This window comes from Protopterus annectens, chromosome 10.part0, assembly GCF_019279795.1.
Source record: "Protopterus annectens isolate FY-2018-M chromosome 10.part0, PAN1.0, whole genome shotgun sequence".
Taxonomy (NCBI): domain Eukaryota; kingdom Metazoa; phylum Chordata; order Ceratodontiformes; family Protopteridae; genus Protopterus; species Protopterus annectens.
This window is the reverse complement of record NC_056744.1, coordinates 1,557,566,037-1,557,586,316: the sequence shown is the minus strand read 5'-3', so window position 1 is coordinate 1,557,586,316 and position 20,280 is coordinate 1,557,566,037. Positions and strand designations below refer to the sequence as shown.

The 20,280-nt window shown below is 41.0% G+C and overlaps 1 protein-coding gene across 1 annotated transcript in view; it reads right to left on the bottom strand.

Annotated features, from left to right (window-relative positions):
- The window catches only part of LOC122813728 (zinc-binding protein A33-like), a 149,092-nt gene that overhangs the window by 97,965 nt on the left and 30,847 nt on the right, over positions 1-20,280 (bottom strand). Inside the window, exon 2 of the mRNA XM_044086199.1 lies at positions 4,705-4,800. Within this exon, the coding sequence (XP_043942134.1) occupies positions 4,705-4,800 (96 nt within the window). The remainder of the gene's footprint in view (positions 1-4,704; positions 4,801-20,280) is intronic.

The following is a 20,280-nucleotide window of genomic DNA, read 5'->3' as shown; positions in this document are numbered from 1 at the left end:
AAAAGAGAAGCAACTGGGCTGTCTATGTTATTCCTCCTAATATCCCCTAGATGCTCTAGGATATGGACTTTCACTTTTCTCGTGGTCTGACCTATGTACCATAGTGCCCTAACACAGTCACATCTGATAACATAGATCACCCCTTGTGAATGACAATCAAACCTTTCAAAAGCAAAGTAACTTTTGCCATTTATCTTAACACCATGCAAATTTCTAACTCTATTACACACCGAACAGTGCCCACATCTATGCATGCCAACATTCCCTCCTTCCTTAGGGCAATCTAACATCTTAATGAGAAGCTCCTTTAAATTACTGTACTTGCTGTATGAAAAAGTGATGTGCCTGGGAAATAATTTACCAACCAGCACATCATCCACCACTATGTGCCAAAACTGCCTCACAATTTTTTCTAACAACCCTGAAAAATTAGAAAACTTGGTTACAAAAAATAACCTATCAGTCTCATCTTGATTCTGACATTCTCTATTAGATCTGTTCCAGCCAATGTGGCCTTTCCCATACAACTTACGCTTGATCCTTACAGAGAGCCATCTCAGAATATCCTCTAGATGATAACCTTTCCTGTGTTTCATTCATAAATGTTTCACAAAACTTGGGTTCAGAAGTATTTCTAAGAATTCTTCTAAATTCACCCTCTGGCAATGCCCTAATTAAATGAGGGGGATGCATACTACTGGCATGCAAAAAATTATTCACAGAGATGGGCTTTCTGAAAGGTCTATGTTGCACTTCACCCTGCTCTCCGATATAAAACTCTACATCCAAGAATGGTATCATCTTAGAATTACATTCCCAAGTGAATTTTAGCCCATGTGCATTCCCATTAAGATCCTGCATAAACTTCAAAAAAAATAAAGGTGAATTGCCGAGGTACCAGAACACGTCTATTAAACGGATTCACTTTTTACCATCTTGTTATTGTCAGCATTGACTTGCAGACTATCCTTACAATGATGCTACTGAGGGATACAGCATAATCAAATGGCTACAACTTTAATAAAAAAATGAAGGTTCTTATTAAGAAGCTACTATGCGTAATATAACCCTTTCTTGGAAAGACAACCACTCCTGGAAATTACCTCATTGATAATATACCCCTAACAGCAGACCCAGTGGTCAGGGATCTGGAAATGCTTGTTGACAATAACATAATGTTTGACCATCACATGTGACGTGTTGAGAAAATCATTCTACATTGCACAACTTATAAGGAAAGGCATGAATCCAGGTCCAAGGAGCTCACTGTTCCACTATACTTGAGTCTCTTCAGACTAATCAAATTCAACGTACCTACCAACATTAACCTGACCAGGCACTTGAAACTGTTGAGAGCCCACAGACTTTTTTCCAAAAAAGAATATAGGGAGCAAACATCATGTCTTATGCAGACCATCGTAAAGGCCTTATCCCTGTACTCAGTTTCCTATAGCAGTCTATACCGAGCTTACAAGGCATCCTCTGATCACACATTAATAGATTTATTGCAGATCCACAAAACAAATAGCATCAGAAATACCAATTCTAAGCACCTAAAACTCATCTGCAACACAAACAGGACATGCTGGAGGGACAGGTATGTGTCTCAAACATTACTCCTTCTCTGGGACAGGCTTACCATTCATGTGAAACAAACCTCATCCCTAACCATATTCAAATGCAACTTGGCCCAATGGATGGGAAATCACAGATTTACCCGTAGTTTAACACCAATTTCTCCTAATAGAGAGGTACAGCCTGTGAATGCTTGATGTGCACAAGCTTGTAACATAACTGCAACATTCCTTAGGGTACTAATGTATGTCAGCAACATTTTGGAAAATTTGGGTATGCTTGGCTAGGCTTAAAATGACTCTTGGGCCTATAACCTAGTAACCAGTTATGAACCAATGAACTAAATAATATAGGTATGAGACGGTAAAAAATGTATCACAGCACTTAAGCTATGAAGTGACAACGTATATGTATAAAGTGTGATGGAACACTTTAATATTGAGCAGAGAAGCATCGGTCCTGCCTCAGGCATTTGCTGCTAAAAGTGCGTTCTTGGTTTATCATTCCGATTGGCAGAGGTGGATCTTTGTTTCAGTTTTACTTAGTGAGGCCTGTAGAGTGAGAACTGAATATTGCCATGCTTGGATTTGGGAAGGTGGCCTAATGGTTAAGGTGTTTGCCTTATAAACACAAACTTTAGGGTTTGAGTCTCACAAGGGGTAATTAGCTAGGCTTAAAATGGCTCACAAGGGCAGTTAGCCTAGTACTGATCTATGAACCTATGAACCTATGCATGTTATGCTACGCTAAGCATAGGAAGGCTGAATCATCAGCATATTATCATATGAATACCCTCATGGTGTTGCACATATTGTTTACAACAAGAGAGAGGAACAGTGTCCAAACACACTAATCTGCAAGATAAACCTCTGGCCATGTTTCTGACTAGTAAAATGACGTTTCCCCACCTAACTCCTATAATGCAGGCCTGAATGTAACTTAATATCAAATTTACTAGCTTAGGGACAAGGCCTATCTGAGATACAACATTGACAATAGTTTACAAAATCAGAGGTCTTGCCAAGATCTAGTAAAACATCTCCAGTATAATGGTCTTTACGAGTGTTGTACCTACTCCACAGCCAGTCTGGTATCCATGCTATGTTGCAGCAATTTTAATGATTTAAGGCTTCAAGGCCTTGAAATACAATTCCTTGGCAAATGTACTCAAAACTGATAGCCCAGGTACACAAATTCTGAAGACACACATACTCACGGCTGAACAGTACTCAAGCAAAGGTACAAGAATCAAGAACACTTAAAAAGCATTTCTTCAAGAAAGCAAGACCCCCTGCCCCCCCCAATAATCCCTACATCCTCCTACTTAACTATTCTCACTTGTAATATAGTGCAGCTCAGAGAAAGGCCAATCAATGATGGAGGAAGAAAACACATCTTGCTCTTTCTGTAGGAGGCTGTAAGCTCAGAGAAGTTATAAGAAAAAGATTCACTTTGAGAGCTAACCAATTACTCCTTTACAGAGAAACAGATACAGGAAATTAAGTAACTAATTGTATGTCTGATTCTTATCTGGAATCAGTGTGTATTGCTCCAAGCATTCAAAAACTCATTCAAGAGTGACTTTCTTGAGGGCTTTGGCCACAAGAATGAGTCCGATATTGGGCATTAGTTGCAGTTGTGTTCACTCCTGCCTCCGTTGTAATCTGATATTGGGCATTAGTTGCAGTTATGTTCACTCCTGCCTGCGCTGTAATCTGATATTATGCATTAGTTGCAGTTGTGTTCACTCCTGCCTGCGCTGTAATCTGATATTGGGCATTAGTTGCAGTTGTGTTCACTCTTGTCTCCACTGTAATCTGATATTGGGCATTAGTTGCAGTTGTGTTCACTCCTGCCTGCGCTGTAATCTGATATTGGGCATTAGTTGCAGTTGTGTTCACTCTTGTCTCTATTGTAATCTGATATTGTACATTAGTTGCAGTTGTGTTCACTCCTGCCTGCGCTGTAATCTGATATTGGGCATTAGTTGCAGTTGTGTTCACTCTTGTCTCCACTGTAATTTGATATCAGGCATTAGTTGCAGTTGTGTTCACTCCTGCCTCCATTGTAATCTGATATTGGGCATTAGTTGCAGTTGTGTCCACTCCTGCCTCCATCATAATCTGGTATTGGGCATTATTTGCAGCTGTGTTCACTCCTGCCTCATTTGTAATCTGATATTGGGCATTAGTTGCAGTTGTGTTCACTCTTGTCTCCATTGTAATCTGATATTGGGCATTAGTTGCAGTTGTGTTCACTCCTGCCTCCATTGTAATCTGATATTGGGCATTAGCTGCAGTTATGTTCACTCCTGCCTGCATAGTAATCTGATATTGGGCATTAGTTGCAGTTGTATTCACTCCTGCCTCCATCATAATCTGGTATTGGGCATTAGTTGCAGTTGTGTTCACTCCTGTCTCCGTTGTAATCTGATATTGGGCATTAGTTGCAGTTGTGTTCACTCATACATCCGTTGTAATCTGATACTGGGCATTAGTTGCAGTTATGTTCACTCCTGCCTCTGTTGTAAAGAGGCATCACACACGTTTCTTTTCACAGTTTAGGAAGAGATGCTTGCACCAGGAATCCACTGAAGTGGACCACAGTGAGCTTACTTATTGCTACTGCACCCATTTAATTTTTATTAGTAGCCACAGAGATATAACAGTTTAATCACTAATGTTCTAAATGGCTTCATAACCTAATTCTTAGCCCACTCTATTTTATACAGTTTCAGAATTTATTTTTAATTTGCAAACCACCAAAAATGTTTTCACTATAAATAAAATGTAATTTATTTCACAGGAAAAAAATAAATGTATGTGTTCTTGATGTGTTGTATAATGCAAAGAACATGAAGTCAAATTGCAGAGGGAGTACGCACTGGAGACATGAGCTGAATTAGATCACTATGCTCTACTATGTTTTCACAGAAGCCCCCCCACACACACACACACACACAGTATGCAATCAGAGGTATCTGCACATATTCTACACTCTTATCCATACGCAACAAAAAATTCAGTAAAAAATGCTGAACCATCTAGAAAATGTGCTACAAAATCAATATTTTATTATTTTTCACATATTTTGATGCACAAGAAAAACAATGTCAATTTTCCTACATACCTTGGTGTCTGTCTTCTTCTGTTCTTGCTTAGATTGTAGTTCTCTGATGTCCTTCAGTTGAGATTCAAGAGTTGAAGACAACACTTTAAGTTCATTCTAGAGAAACAAAATATTAAATTCAGAGTGTAGAGAGAACAAAACAGTTGACAAAAAGGTAGGTTAATTAAATAAGGCATTTTGGGTTGCATTGCTTGCTGACATCTTACATTTAGGAACCTTTAATTATAGACCAGACTGCTGATCTGTTTCCTCTTAGGGTGAGAGCTAGATGACAGGCCTCCAGTTTATTATGGTGTGGCAGTGTTTTTTTTAAAGTATGCCAGTGTATATTTCCTGCTAGTTAGTGCAGGTAAAAATGTATGTCCCCCATCTCATCATGCCATTTTTCTATGCATGGCTAGAGGTGATTCAAAGCCTTTATTAGGAATCACCAGAGCTTTCAACAAGTCCATTACCCTATTCTCAGAAAAGCTGAACCAGCCATTACCTGCTCAATCTAGCAGTTAGGTCACAGTTGGCATAGGCAGATGCCTAGCCTAAATAACTGCACATCAGATAGAAAGTTGGATTACAAAGGCAATGTAACACACTTACATGCAGCAAGCTTAGAGGACTAGGTTAGAATCCAACAGATGCATGTGGTATATGATAGTGAAAAACAGAGGCTCTTGTATCCCTTACATTATCATTTATATGTCCTTCTTCTAGAAAACTTTAAGAGTGCATTGCATGTTCCAAAAATAAAAAGATAAACAATGTAGTAAAAGATTTGTGAGATTACATTGAAGAATATGGTAGCCTTTATTAATATTAAACACAAAGGCAAGTCTAAGTGACTAACTGGAGACTGCTGTTACCTAAACTGAATCTGATGCTATATAACTGTTTGCATTTTCTAGTTATACAAATGCATGCATTGCATACTATTTCCACGTTTTCAAGTTACACTTAAAAATAAGAATTTGTACAGTGTATACACATGGGCAGCATGTATAAATAAAGGCCTTGTTTTAATAGAAGGAAGATGCATTCACTTAAAACACCAACAAAATGGACAAAAGGGGAAGGAAGCAGAAAGAGGTATTTTGACATAACACTGGAGATGAAAAGAGCAGCATAATAGAACAGTGGTAAGAGGTCTCTGTCATAAATACAAAGTCTGGGGGTCAGTCCTAACCCACATTAATCCCATGTGCAGTACTTATATGACTTCTCAGATCTCAGTCAAAAACCTGAAAAGTTTTTTTTTTAATATGTATCTTCCTTTACAGTCCCCAATGAAAAATTATATACTGATGTCTGTTGGTTTCTTGCTGTTACTTGCATTTACATGCATGCATACCACAGTATATTTAACTATTTATTGTGACCACTTAGTCTTATTACTGTATTGTACTAAGTACAATAAATACACTGAGACAAACTGCTTCAGTTAATACGCATTTTACTATTACATTTTCCTTTCGGATCTACAAGCATGCAACACAGATGCTGTCAGCTCTCTACAGCAAATTCCCAAAGTTTGTTTATACACACTCATATTTATAACAACAATCCTGATATTTTTTCTCAGTCTAATGTATTACAATCTTTCTTTGTATAACACTTTTCTTAGTTCTTCTAATTTACGATTTGTCCTTGATTCTTTTTCAAGTTCAGTGGTCTAAGGAACCTCAGTCTTACATTATCAGAAACGTAGTGCTCCAGCACTGTCTGAAACTTGATGTTCTAACTTTATCTTGCTTGATGTGCTCCAGCACTGTCTGAAACTTGATGTTCCAACTTTATCTTGCTTGATGTGCTCCAGCACTGTCTGAAACTTGATGTTCTAACTTTATCTTGCTTGATGTGCTCCAGCACTGTCTGAAACTTGATGTTCTAACTTTATCTTGCTTGATGTGCTCCAGCACTGTCTGAAACTTGATGTTCTAACTTTATCTTGCTTGATGTGCTCCAGTACTGCCTGAAACCTGATGTTCTAACTTTATCTTGCTTGATGTGCTCCAGCACTGTGTGAAACTTGATGTTCCAACTTTATCTTGCTTGATATGCTCCAGCACTGTCTGAAACTTGATGTTCTAACTTTATCTTGCTTGATGTGCTCCAGCACTGTCTGAAACTTGATGTTCTAACTTTATCTTGCTTGATGTGCTCCAGCACTGTTCTAACTTTATCTTGCTTGATGTGCTCCAGCACTGTCTGAAACTTGATGTTCTAACTTTATCTTGCTTGATGTGCTCCAGCACTGTCTGAAACTTGATGTTCTAACTTTATCTTGCTTGATGTGCTCCAGCACTGTCCGAAACTTGATGTTCTAACTTTATCTTGCTTGATGTGCTCCAGCACTGTCTGAAACTTGATGTTCTAACTTTATCTTGCTTGATGTGCTCCAGCACTGTCTGAAACTTGATGTTCTAACTTTATCTTGCTTGATGTGCTCCAGCACTGTCTGAAACTTGATGTTCTAACTTTATCTTGCTTGATGTGCTCCAGCACTGTCTGAAACTTGATGTTCTAACTTTATCTTGCTTGATGTTACATCTCTTTACCTCGTTGATGTCCTTCCAGCTGCCATCTGTGCAGTTATTTTTACAAACTTTGTTTCTCAATAACATACTCCTTTACATGGATGCCAATATCTAATTAAGCTATGTCAGCACACTTACTACTTCCTATTTTTCAGCATTTTATACTATTCCTAAATTAACCCTTTATATTCCATATCATTCTTGCAGCTTTTTATTCAAGCTAATAATCATGCTAGCAACAGTTACTATTATTCTTTCAGTTCCCTGTTATTTTATTTTTTTGAGGAATGGACTAAACTTTAGTTAAAGAAAAGACTGCATTTGTTTCGTCAGCATTGCTATTTACAGTATTTACCATGACATGTTGAGTTATTGCAACTTTTTGTAACCTGCAGCATATAAAACAATTTTAAGCTGTCATTATTATTATGACCCCCAGAACTACCAACACAGGATGTATTAACCAATTTTAGCAATTTGGTCCCAGATGATGCCCATCCTTTGAATATGTCCCACCAATTATGGGCAGTGTCAGCTTCTGTTTTTGTCTTTTACTATTAACACTGGGTTATTTGAAACCACACATATGAACTGTGGTGCCACTTTAACAAACATTTTGAAATTTGAAGGCAATATTATCCATTTACACAACATTTTGTTCAGTTTACAAATTTAGATACATTAGTACTAAATTGTAATCTGTCTATTAAAGATACTTGTAATGACTTACTAAATAGTAGAATTTCACTGTGCTTGCAAATGTACAATCTGTGAGATATCTTGTATACCAAGCTCTTTTAAATCTGCATTTGGTACCTTTGAAACTTGGAAATGGAATCCGGTACTGTTGTCCTTTCATAGTACAAGTGGATGGTATTTTTACCATTTGATCTGTATGAAGTACTGGCCTGTTACCCAAAACGGTAAGTATTTTAACCCATGGCCCTTTTCTTGTATTACTGTATTGTTTATACAAATAAACAGAGTATTGGTAGAAAATATTCCCTTTTTTTCCCTGTTGAGTTTATTCTTATTTTTGTGTTATTGTCTACACACTGTGACATTTTTGCATGATGTTTTTCCTTGTCAGAACCGTTGCATTTTTGAGGTAATGTACAGCATCTTATAGAGAGCTGTTTACTGAAATGTTTGTCAGTCTTTGATTCTTTTTCTACTTTTATATGTGCCTGACCTTGTTTAGCTAAGCATGCTGTTATATTTGTGTTAAATGTTATCTTCCCAAACGTACATGCTGTATGCTTTTTACAACTGAAATTGTCTTGTGTTCTATTTTGTGTAGCATTTTCCTAAGTTTTATTTGTGAAATATTGTAATTCCCTCTGTTTTGATGTTCAGAATGATGCAAATGAAATGCAGATGTCTGTGCTGAATGCTGCGTGTCTCGCAGCTGCATTTTTATCTATAGTCCTTGAAGCATGTTCTAGACACTGAACATTCAGCTTGTCTCAAGCTGTACCAGAATATATGTATGCTACCAAACAGAAATACATGTATTAAACTAACTATATTATTTTTACATATATTATAGCAACAGATGTGTATATGCATCTAACTAACAAATAGATGTGCACATGCATTTATACATTTTTATTAGTATGTACTTTTTAGTCAAGTTATATTGCTGTTAACTAGAAACACATTGGGAAACAAAACCTTTAGTTTTTTTTTTTTTTTTTTGATACAGCAAGTTAACACAGTTTTATATTGTCAACACAATGATGACAACCATTACTATTAGAACTGGATTAATCTGAATATGACTGTATACAGTGATGTTCTATACAGTAATTTATTGACAATACTTGAGGATTTTATTGCAAAGGCATTGCAGTTTTGTTTTTTGGAAAAAACATATGTCACAAATGTCAAGCTTTTACTTGTTACTCTACTTACATAGATAAATCATTTACTATATACTGTACAGAATACACTTGCTTGTACAGAATGTTTTTGCATTTGTATATACATGGCTATAATGTACACTCAGTCCTGATTTTAAACTTAGCATTAAACTGAAGCCTGTTAATTACATTACTTGAAAAATTTAAATGTATTTTTGGTATTAAACACTTTGTACCTTTATTTTAGTACCTTTTGCAGTACTGTTTACACAGTTAGTGTAAAATTGAAAGCATGCCCTTCCCCCTGTAGTATGCATCATTTTATTGCAGTATTGTTTATTTGCTTTATGCTGTGAGAATTGAATGTATGCTTGGCCTTTGGCTGTTGCCTAGACTGTGACACATTTGGCCTTACACATTTGCTTTTTAATTTGATCATTTTTTTGGTCATTTTCAAAAACAGAAATATTTTTATAAAGCTTTTGCTGTTGCCTATACTGTCAAAGTTGTAGTAGGAATTGCTTTTACCCATTTTGAAAAGATGTTTACTTTTACTAGTAGCTACTTGTACCCTCTCTTTTTGTAAAGGGACCTGCATAATTTATTTTAACTGCATACCATAGCCTATGTACTGACTATACTCAATGTAGTATTTACTTGCAAACAGATTATTAATGGCATGTATAAAATATTGTGACATCTTATTACAATTACCAAACATAATTTTTGCAGACTTTTGTGCTTTTTGCTTAATGCTGTACGTGAATACTTAACAATAATGTTTTAGAAAAACGTAAGCCATTTGGCCTGGTGACCAGTCTTGTTTCCTAGACCTTATAAATATCAGTACCAGTAACATTTTACGTTATGCAACATTGCTTGCAACTACCTATTCCAGCCTGGAAATATTTGAACTCACTTTACTTACTTTTTCTCTTTCTGCGCATTCCAGACGCTTAACCCATAACTCCTTCAGCACTTACTTGTACCTTCAGTCATTTGTTAATATACTTGCAACTTAATATTAGAATGCAGTCGTAATAATCATTAACTTGCCTAACTGTGCATAATATTGCTTTTGGATACTGTTTTTGTTGGAGTCTGTGCTACTTTTTTATGCTATTATAGAATTACAAAATATTGTAAGAAACAAAAGAGATATTGACTTAACTAACACATGCTTAAAACAGATATATTTACATGATTTACATTTGCTGTTGTGTGCCTTTTGCTGCACTTTAGGTAAAAAGAAAATGCATGCAGTCAGTCTTGTGACATCATCAGCAGGATTCACAAAGGCTTACACGGAGTTTAAGAGTAGTGTAAGCCTCCGTGTAAGCCTCCCGATCCAGGAACAGCCCAAACCTCCGTGTAAGAGACAGCTAAAACGTCTCTTACACGGACTGGGCGTGGAAATGCTCAATACCTCATTTGCAGCTGAAAGATATGCAAATTAGGTAATTGAGCGATCCAGGAAGCCCAAACCAGTCCGTGTAACAGACGTTTTAGCTGCAGAAATGTACTCAGCTGACAACTGAGTACATTTCTGCAAAATTGACAATGGAGCTATGTCAGCCCCAAATAAAGGGTGCATATGTGTCATCTAGCATGCCAATGGCCAAATATGTGGCCATTGGCATTAAAAAGTGATGCAAAATTATTTAAAATAACTTTTTTTTTTCGGGGGATTTTGATGTTTAACTGCAGCGCACACCCACGCAAGTGGGGTGCGCTGCCTAAAAGTGAAAACCGAAGCTTATGGGTTTTATGTATTACATGGAATGACAATGCAGGGACTAGCAGACCAAAACCAATATGGCCACCGTGTAGTGGTTGCCAAGGGGGGGGAAGCTCAGTGTAAGAGATGTAACTAAGCATTACTAAGCAATCCTATGTAAATGAGGGTTACAATACTGAATCACACTGCCACATAGGTAATGAGCACTTTCCGAGTAGTGTAAGAGTTACAGAAGGGGGAGGAATAGAGTAAGAGGTAGGTGACATCACGGGGGGGAATGATAGAAATAAATGTATCACATTGGAGGGCAGTGTAACATGACAGATGACAGACAGACATCAGGGAGAGAGGTGTGTCCCAACAGAACACTAGGAAAGTCAAGAAATAGAGGGTGCACACTATCCCTACACTCAAACTTTCTTGATATACGCATGCACGCGTGCGCGTGTAAGGCAGGTTCAACATGTGGGAGCATGTTGCAAACCGTTTAAAACGGTTTGCGCGGGCGTGCGCGTGTATAAGGCAATGTGCACGCATTTTACCATGAATCAGCCAAGTCCAAACCGTGTAAGGATGTGTGCGCGCGTTTAAGTAACTGTGAGCGTGCTTAAGCTGGTGTGCACATTGCTCCCCCTGAGGAAACAGAGAGGAAAAAGGAAACAACCAGAATACAAGGAAGCTGCCAGAGGATACTTCTGGAGTTAATTGGTGATAACAATTGGAAGCAGGCAATTACACAGGCAGACTAGAAGCCCAACCCAGCACTTAAAACACTGCAAACAGCAGTGCAGGGTGTTTCTCTCAAGAGATACTGCAAGAAAGGAGTAAGCTATCAGAATTGAAAACTGAAAAAGCTGAACTCAGAGCAGAAATGCTAGGGCTGCCATAGCTGTTATAATCAGGCATAGGCGAATTGCTGAGGGTGGTGACAATGCAGATGCTGACAGACAACCCAGAGTGAGGAGAAGGAGAAGAGTATACAGGCCCAGGGTCACCTACCATGGGTTACATGAGCTGGAGATAGTAGAGCGCTACAGAGTGGACAGAGACCTTCTGCAGCAAATTGTTGAGCTGTGCAGGCCACGCCTCACACACAGAACCAACAGAGGGGAACCCATCCCAGTGGAAACCAAGGTATGTGTTGGCCTAAGAATACTAGCAACAGGTACCTTCCAGAGACCAACTGGTGATATGATGGGGATATCACAGGCATCAGCCTCCAGGGTACTGCACCAGTTCCTGGATGCCATGTCAGCACATGTTGGTGATCATGTATATTTCCCCAATGCCCGTGAGGTATTGGCCAGCCATATGCGTCTCTTCCAGCAAAAAGCGGGATACCCTGAGGTACTGGGTGCAATAGACTGCACGCACATACGCATCAAAGCACCAGCCGGTGAGCGGGGTAGAGCCTATATTAACCGCAAGGGATTCCCCTACATCAACTGCCAGGTTGTGTGTGATGCCCAGGGCATAATAATGAATGTGTGTGCTGGCTGCCCTGGGAGCTACCACGATTCCCACATCTGGCATCTGATGCAGCTGTACCAATCATTTGCCAGTGGGACTTCCCACACAGACACCTAGTGGGGGATGCAGGTTATGCACTTGAGCCGTGGTTGATGACACCCATCAGAAATGCACACACACCTGAACAGGAATGCCATAATGAGGCACACGCACAAACACGTAATGTCATAGAGCGTGTGTTTGGGCTGCTCAAGTCACGGTTCCGGTGTCTGGACACATCTGGTGGAGCCTTGCAGTACACACCAACTACATATACCCAAATGATCATGATATGTGCTATGCTACATAATATGATCCTGTGGAAACAGCTGCAGCAGGACCAGCATAGGGCTGGGCCAAACATACCCCCACCATTGCCAAGGCCACCACAGGCAGAGGGTGACTCGGAGGAGGAACAATCTGACCTTGCCCCAGTAGGCAGAAGGAGGCATGCCCAATATGCCCTGGCCTTGGCAAAGAGGCAACGCATAGCACATACACTGGCTCAGTAGGAACACTGGGACTGATACCCCCTCCAACTCACTCATATAGTAACAGGGACACCTAACATGACACAACCTGCTTCCAAACATGTACAGGGAGTGTAGTATGTGCATCCGACAGAGGCAGCCCTGCAGCACCACCTGAGGCATAAATGCTATGTGTTAAGTAATGTAACACCATGTACCATATGCACACCTGAGGACCCTGACTAACATCCACCCTCACCAATCATGAACCACAAAAACACAAACCCACCTTCATAGGTACCACAAGGGATAGGAACCTAGATGTAATGCTACCCAATGCCAGAAGTATAAACAGCAAGATGTGCAGTGTAAATGCACACAGTATAGAGAATGTAGATATCAGTGCTGTAATAGAAAACTGGGTCAAAGCCCACATCAGCACCCTAACACTACCAGGTCACACCTCATACAGTGATGTACAGCTGCAAAAACATGGAACAAGCTACAAAACGAGGGTGACTAGCAATAAATGTCATGGATAACCACACCCCATGTTGGTACCACAACAAGAAGCAGCATGGATTAGCCATGGTCAAATACCAATGGCTAAAACTGCCTACTACTATATAGCTTGCTGCAGACCACTGTCCTAATAGCAGGAACTGCACCAGGCCTATGTTGGAATACAGGAAGATATCAAGCCCCCCAAACCACATTATATTGCTTGACTGAAAATACCTACACATACACCATAGTTTCATAGTTTCATAGTTTACTACTAGGCTATCTGCCCTAGTGCATTTATAAGCCTAGCCATAGTGATGTGGCTATTGCCACCCCTTATAGTGGTAATAAGTCTACAGAATAGATTCCGAATATTGTGCCTCTGACTTAGTAGTGACACATTATGACCCCCTTACTTAATCGAATAACTTGACTGTGCCTCTGTCTAGTAGTGACACAGGGAGGACCCCTGGGGTAAACCTACGATCTCACATCCACTTGTCCAGATTTCTCTTGAAGAGAGTCAGTGAGGGACTCTGTCTAACATGAACTGGGATTCTGTGCTAGAGTGTGAGAAGCCTCTGAGTTACGACTCTGTCCCTCCAGCATATCCTATACATGTATGTGCTGAGGTTCAAATCTTTAGCTCTCATGGTTCTGGTGGATTTGGATTGCTTGCAGTGGAGCATGTCCACCAAATCCTGATTGGACATGGTCTTGTATGTCAGGCATAGGTCACCTGTAAGTAGGCGGTATGCTACTGAATAAAGCTGGATTTCCTTTAGTCTGGAAGCATATGACATGTGTTGTAGACCCTTGATCCTCTTGGTAAGGTACTTTTGGGGTCTCTCCAGCTGTTGCAAGTGCTGGGTGAGGTACATACCAAATGGGGCTTTGTATTCAATCATGGGCCTGATAAGGGAGAATATAGGGGTACAATGACCTCCTTTGATCTGGATGGAAAACCCTTCATGATAAGGTGGGCAAGATAGAAAGTCTTTCTAACCACTTTGGCAACATGGGTGTCAAACGAGAGGTCACTATCTACATGGGTCCCCAGGTGTCTGATTTGTTTTCTGTGCTCAGTGGGTTGCTGTCTATGTATTGATTTGTGGGTACTTTGTCCCTCCCAAAGGGGATGACTACACATCAGTTGCATTCAGTTTCAGGCCATGATTCCTGCACCAGCTATCTGTTTTTGTGAGGGCATTCTGTAGGATGTGTGTGCCGGCTGATGTATTCACTATGGGGCCTAGGTTGCAGTCATCTGCAAACTTTGTCAGGCACAACCCTCCTATGTTTGCTTTCACATCTGAAAAGTAAATGCCAAATAAGAGGGGTCCCAGGACAGATCCTTGTGGGACACCACTTGTGACTGGCTTTGAATCTGACAAGGCACCTGCAATGTCGACTTTATGGGTTCTGTTTCTTAGTCATTTTGCAACCTATCCTGTGACATATAGTTTTATATTTCAGCTGTTGAGCTTGTCTATGATGCCTGAGTGGGGTATTGTGTCAAAGGCCTTAGCCAAGTGCAGGTAGGCTGTGTGGACTGCTTAGCCCTCATCAATGGCCCTACTGACAGTTTCAAAATAGTCAACTAGGTGCAAAAGGCAGGATCTGCCCTGTACAAAGCTGAACTGGGTGGGATCAAGGGTCTGTAGGTCACCAATGTCTCTGTTTAAGAGCTCCATAATGACACTTTCCATAGCTTTGCAGACAAGGCTGGTTAAGCTTGTGTTGTGGTAGTTCCCATGGTCTGTGGAGGCATCTCCTTTGTGGAGTGGGACCACTGTTGCTGTACGCCAGTGTTCAGGTACATATCCTGTAGCGAGGCTAAGGTTAAATAGCATTTGTATATACGGGTTTAGCTCCTTCTGGAGTTCACGTAGCATGCAACTGGGGATACCATCAGGTCCCATTGATGCTGTGTTCTTGTCTTTGCTGAGTGCGGCTCTCACATGGACATCTGAGATGACAGTGAGGTTACATTCAGCTGTGATAACTATCTTCTTTTGGGGGTGAGGGAGGGGGAAAATTGCACTGAACCTGTCTGCCAGAATGTTGCCAATATCTGTCAGGTCACTGAAATTTATGTTGTTGTGTACCAACTCTGAGCATATCTGAGGGTTCCCACCCAGGTTTCTGACATAACTGAAGAAGTCATTGTGGTTATCTTTATTGTCTTTGGTGATTTTTGTCTCAAAGTTGACCTTGGATGTCTTTATGAGAGAATGTAGCTTTTTACTAGTGCTGATCACAGCTGCCTTCCCTTTAGGAGATGTATCTCTGTCTTGCATTAGTATCCTTCATTTGTTATACAGTTTGTTTATGGCTGGGGTCCACCAGACAGGCCACTTTCCCTTGGTGGAGAGGGTCTTGATTTTATTTGGGATTGCATGGTCCATGCTTTCTTAGAGATGTCCGTAGAAAGCGTCTGTAAAGGAGTCACCATTGTGTGTTGTGGTTTCCACTGGCCCAGTGTGCTTAAAGGATACCATCTCAGTCTGAAGAAGTGCGAAGTCAGCTTTTGAGACGTTTGCCACTATACACTTTGTATTATACTAGCACCGACACATTTGTAGACAATTTCCCAGAATCCATTAAACAAAATGGACATGCAAAATGTAACACTTCCACAAGAGGGGTAAGCATACTGGATGTGATAATCAGAAATATGTGTACTGGATGTCAAGATGAGAAGTGTATCCCTCACTGGTAAGACCAGACCATAGAGTAATCACACTGTAGTTACACATCCTGACCCCAGTCCCTGGCCAGAATACCACAGTGAAACACATGTATAAAGCATAGCTTGCAACCCTACAAACCAATGTGGAATCCATGAAAGGCCCTGTGCAAGTCCAGATTATGGGGCACACTGCAGAACATGTTATACAGGCATACCATGAACACAGCCAAGAGTGCTTGGAGTCTGCAATCACAAATAACAACAAGACACAATGCCATACACCCAGGCATCTGGCATGCTGGACTCCAGCAATTACTAAACTATTGAAGAGAATGAGGAAGCTACCACATGATAGATCAAACATAAAAAGTGAAGTAATCAGTGATCACTAGTATGGCAATAAAATGTGTCCACACATACAATCCACTAAGGCCAGGCAAAACAAGTAGAATCTGTGAATCCAGTGGCAATGTGACACCTGTCCCAAGTACACACACAACAACTCACCCCAATAAATACAAATATATGCGATAGACGCAACCAGGTAGCCAAACTGGAGCCTGAGCACCCCCAAATCAGTACTGTCAAAACTAGTCAGGAGGACAAGGTAACCACATACACCACAAACCCAGTCCCACATAGACCTACAACGACTGTAAACCAAACACATAAACACAAAAACATTCCCAGAGGCCCTAATTACAAACACACAACACCAACACAAGCCTCCAAAGCAGACACCCAATAAAACAACCTCCAGACATAGCACATGTAACACATAGTACACAAAGCTGGTGTGCCAAACAGTCACAGGACAGGAGGAGAAACAACATGCCTGATACAGTTGTAATAGGTGACTCCATAGTGAGATATGCTGCTGTTCCAGGGATGGCTTGCACCTGTTACCCATGGGCGTCTGGATATTGCCCAAGGCTTTTGCAACCTACAGAGATCCTTTCGTAGGCAAGGCCGAAAAGACTAACCCACCACCATAGAAAACAAAACTGGAAAGAAACAGAAGGGTAATGCTGATCAATGCCAGATGTGTAAACCTCAATATGCATGCTCCTGAGGCCCTCCCCAGTATGGAGAACATTGATGTCTGTCCAGTGATAGAAACCTGCTGCAAGCCTCGTGACAGCACACCAGCACTACCAGGTAATACCACATATCATGTGTTATGGCCACAAAACCTGGAACAAAACATAAAAGGAGGGTGAGTATCCATATTCAGCACAGACACCTATACGTCCAGTTAACTGACAATGCTTACGTCATTACAGTCCACCCATGTGCAACTAACCGTAGGCAAGACTGCTGTACAGTCTGTAGCATGCTACAGACCACACTCTCACACACAGGAACCCCACCCCACTGTCCTGAAGACAGTGGACAGTATGAATGTACCACCAAATACAAAACAAGGTACACACAAATTACCACATAGGTGGTAAACCATTATGTATGGAAGGAGTAATCAGGGACCTAGTGACACAAGTGGACAGTAACCTGTTATGTGACAGTCACATCGCCAATTTGGCTAGGAAGACTGTCTATATTGGACACTGTATCATGAAAGGATTCACATCTACGTCAACAAAGGTCATTGTGCCCCTATACTGTTCCCTTATCAGACCATCTTGTAGTACAATGCCTCATTTGGGATGTACATTACCTGGCACCTGCAGCAGTTAGAAAGACCTCAAAGGTACCTCACCAAGAGTCAGAAAGGGTCTCAAATATATGTCATATGCTGCCTGGCTGTAGACACCACAGCTGAATGCAGTCACATACTGCCTACACAGAGGCATTGTATGTCTGTTGTACAAGTCCAAGTCCAACACAGAAGTAATGGACATGCTCCACCCCAGAAAACTCAAAGCCATCGGAGCTGTGTGAGTCAGAGATGTCAACCTCAACACATAATCAAATAGGATGTGCTGGAGGGACAGATACCTAACCCTGAGTCTCTCCACACCCTGGAACAGAATACCACTACATGTTAGGCAGAGCCCTCACTGACACTCTTCAACAGGAAGTTTGCAAAATGGATGGATAATTGTAGATGTACACTGGGGGTCTTTACTGTGTCATGTCCAGACAGAGGAACAGCTAAGTAAATCATAAATGGCCATAATATTCACATAGCAAGGGGTGGCAAAAGCCACACACACTGTGGCTAGGCTTACAAATGCCCTAGGGTGGATAGCCTAGTATGAACCTATGAACCTATTATGATACCAATTGTACAGGACACTAAGGATAACCCCAAGGCTGCTGCAACTGATGGTAGGAAGCGTGTTGTGAATTTCCAGATATTCTCTGGATCACACAAATATTGCAAACAACATACCAAACACACACACGTATTGCCAACATACATCCTGACAGGTGCAGTGCAAACCTCCCCCCCCCCATAATGCAAAATATCTTTCCCAGCAGACTGCTGCCTCCCTGACATTATGTCAGCCTTACCACAGGATATGTACCCAAAGAGCAGTGTACAACAACAGTGGTCATTCTCAAGAAAGGTGTCACCTAAATGGATACTAAAAATAACCACCACAGAATCCTGAGAAGCTTGGTCTGCACAGCTATGGAAAGGATCAGCATGTACCGCAGACATAAAGATATTGGGGATCTATTGACACCCGACCCTACCCAGTGTGGGTTTATTAAGTGCAGACCCTGCCCCTAAACATGTGTGACTCAGTTGAAACAGTAATTGAGGTTACTGATGAGGGCAATGTGGTCCACACAGTGTAGCTGGACCTTGCAAAGCCTTCCATACAATACCCTACGTGTTCAATATAGATATGCTCACCAGCTTATATATACACCCCTATGTCACTAGAGGGGTTGCAAACCAGACCAATGACAGAAGTGACATGGTCAGACATGCTGCAGCCATGTCAGACTACAAACCACATATAACAGGTATCCCACAAAGCTTGGTCCTGGGACCTTCCCCGTCTGGTATATATGCCCCATAGGTACAGGCCAACATGTAAGGACTGTGCCTGAACATGTTTGCAGAGGACTACAAACTGCCCAGCATATCTGACACTCCAGCTGACATAAGCATCCCACAAAAGGGCCACATAGAAACAGACAACTGGTGCCATAGCCATGTCAGCATGTTAAATGGAGAAAACTGTATGGTCAACCTCTGTGGATATACAGTAAGTGACCACCAATTACCGCATAGGTGTTAACCCATTACATACTTAACATGTAATGACAGACCTGGGTACACAAGGTGATAGATATCCTGCATTGGACAAACATGTGGCTGTCGTGTTAACAGAAACAATCCATATACCAACCTAATCATGAAGGTTATGACATCTAGATAAGGGGAAGTCATTGTGGTTCTGCAGTTATCCTTCATCAGCGTTACAATTGACTACAGCAGCCCCTGTGTGGTGTACCTCAGCAGACACCTCCATCAACTGTAAAGTCCACAACAGTACCTCACCAGGAGTATCAAAGAGCTTGAACAGATGTAATGTGTTGCCTGATTAAACAGAGTGCAACTCCACACACTGCCATGCTGGCCACCCAGACGCAAGCTGTGCCTGATGTAAAAAGCCATGTCCAAGCTGGAATCAATGAACATGCTGCACCTTGTACAATCTGAATGGCAGTGAGCTATGCACATGAGGGACCTGAACCCCAGCACTGACATACATAGGACAAGCTGTACTGCATTATCCATAACACAGAAGCCACCCCCACGCATGAGTAAACTACCAGTACAGGTTATCCATAGAGTCACTCGTTGATTCTCCTCAACAGGAATCTTAATGAGTGGATGGGAGATGGTAGGTTTACCCTGGGTATCACTGTTATGTCACGGGTAGACAGAGGCACAGTATACTAAACATGACATATGTCATGGCAAACTACACTTACAATGTGTCGAAGGACAAACATACTCTCTGACTAGCATTAGAAATGGCCTAGGGCACATCAGTAGTGTTTGCCAATGTACGCCTATGTTGTGGAATACACTACTGATGTTGGACGAGGCTGTTGTAAGTAGTTGATATCTGAACATAATGCAACATGGTCACATAGGTTCATAGGTTTATACTAGGCTATCTGCCCTAAGGCATTTATAAGCCTAGCCCAGAGTTTTGTGGCTTACGCCACCCCTTATATGGAAACAATACTGTGCCCATTAGTTTGTTGTGCCTCTGTCCAGCAGTGACACAGAGATGATTCCTGGGGTAAACCTACGATCTCCCATCCACAGGTCAAGATTCCTCTT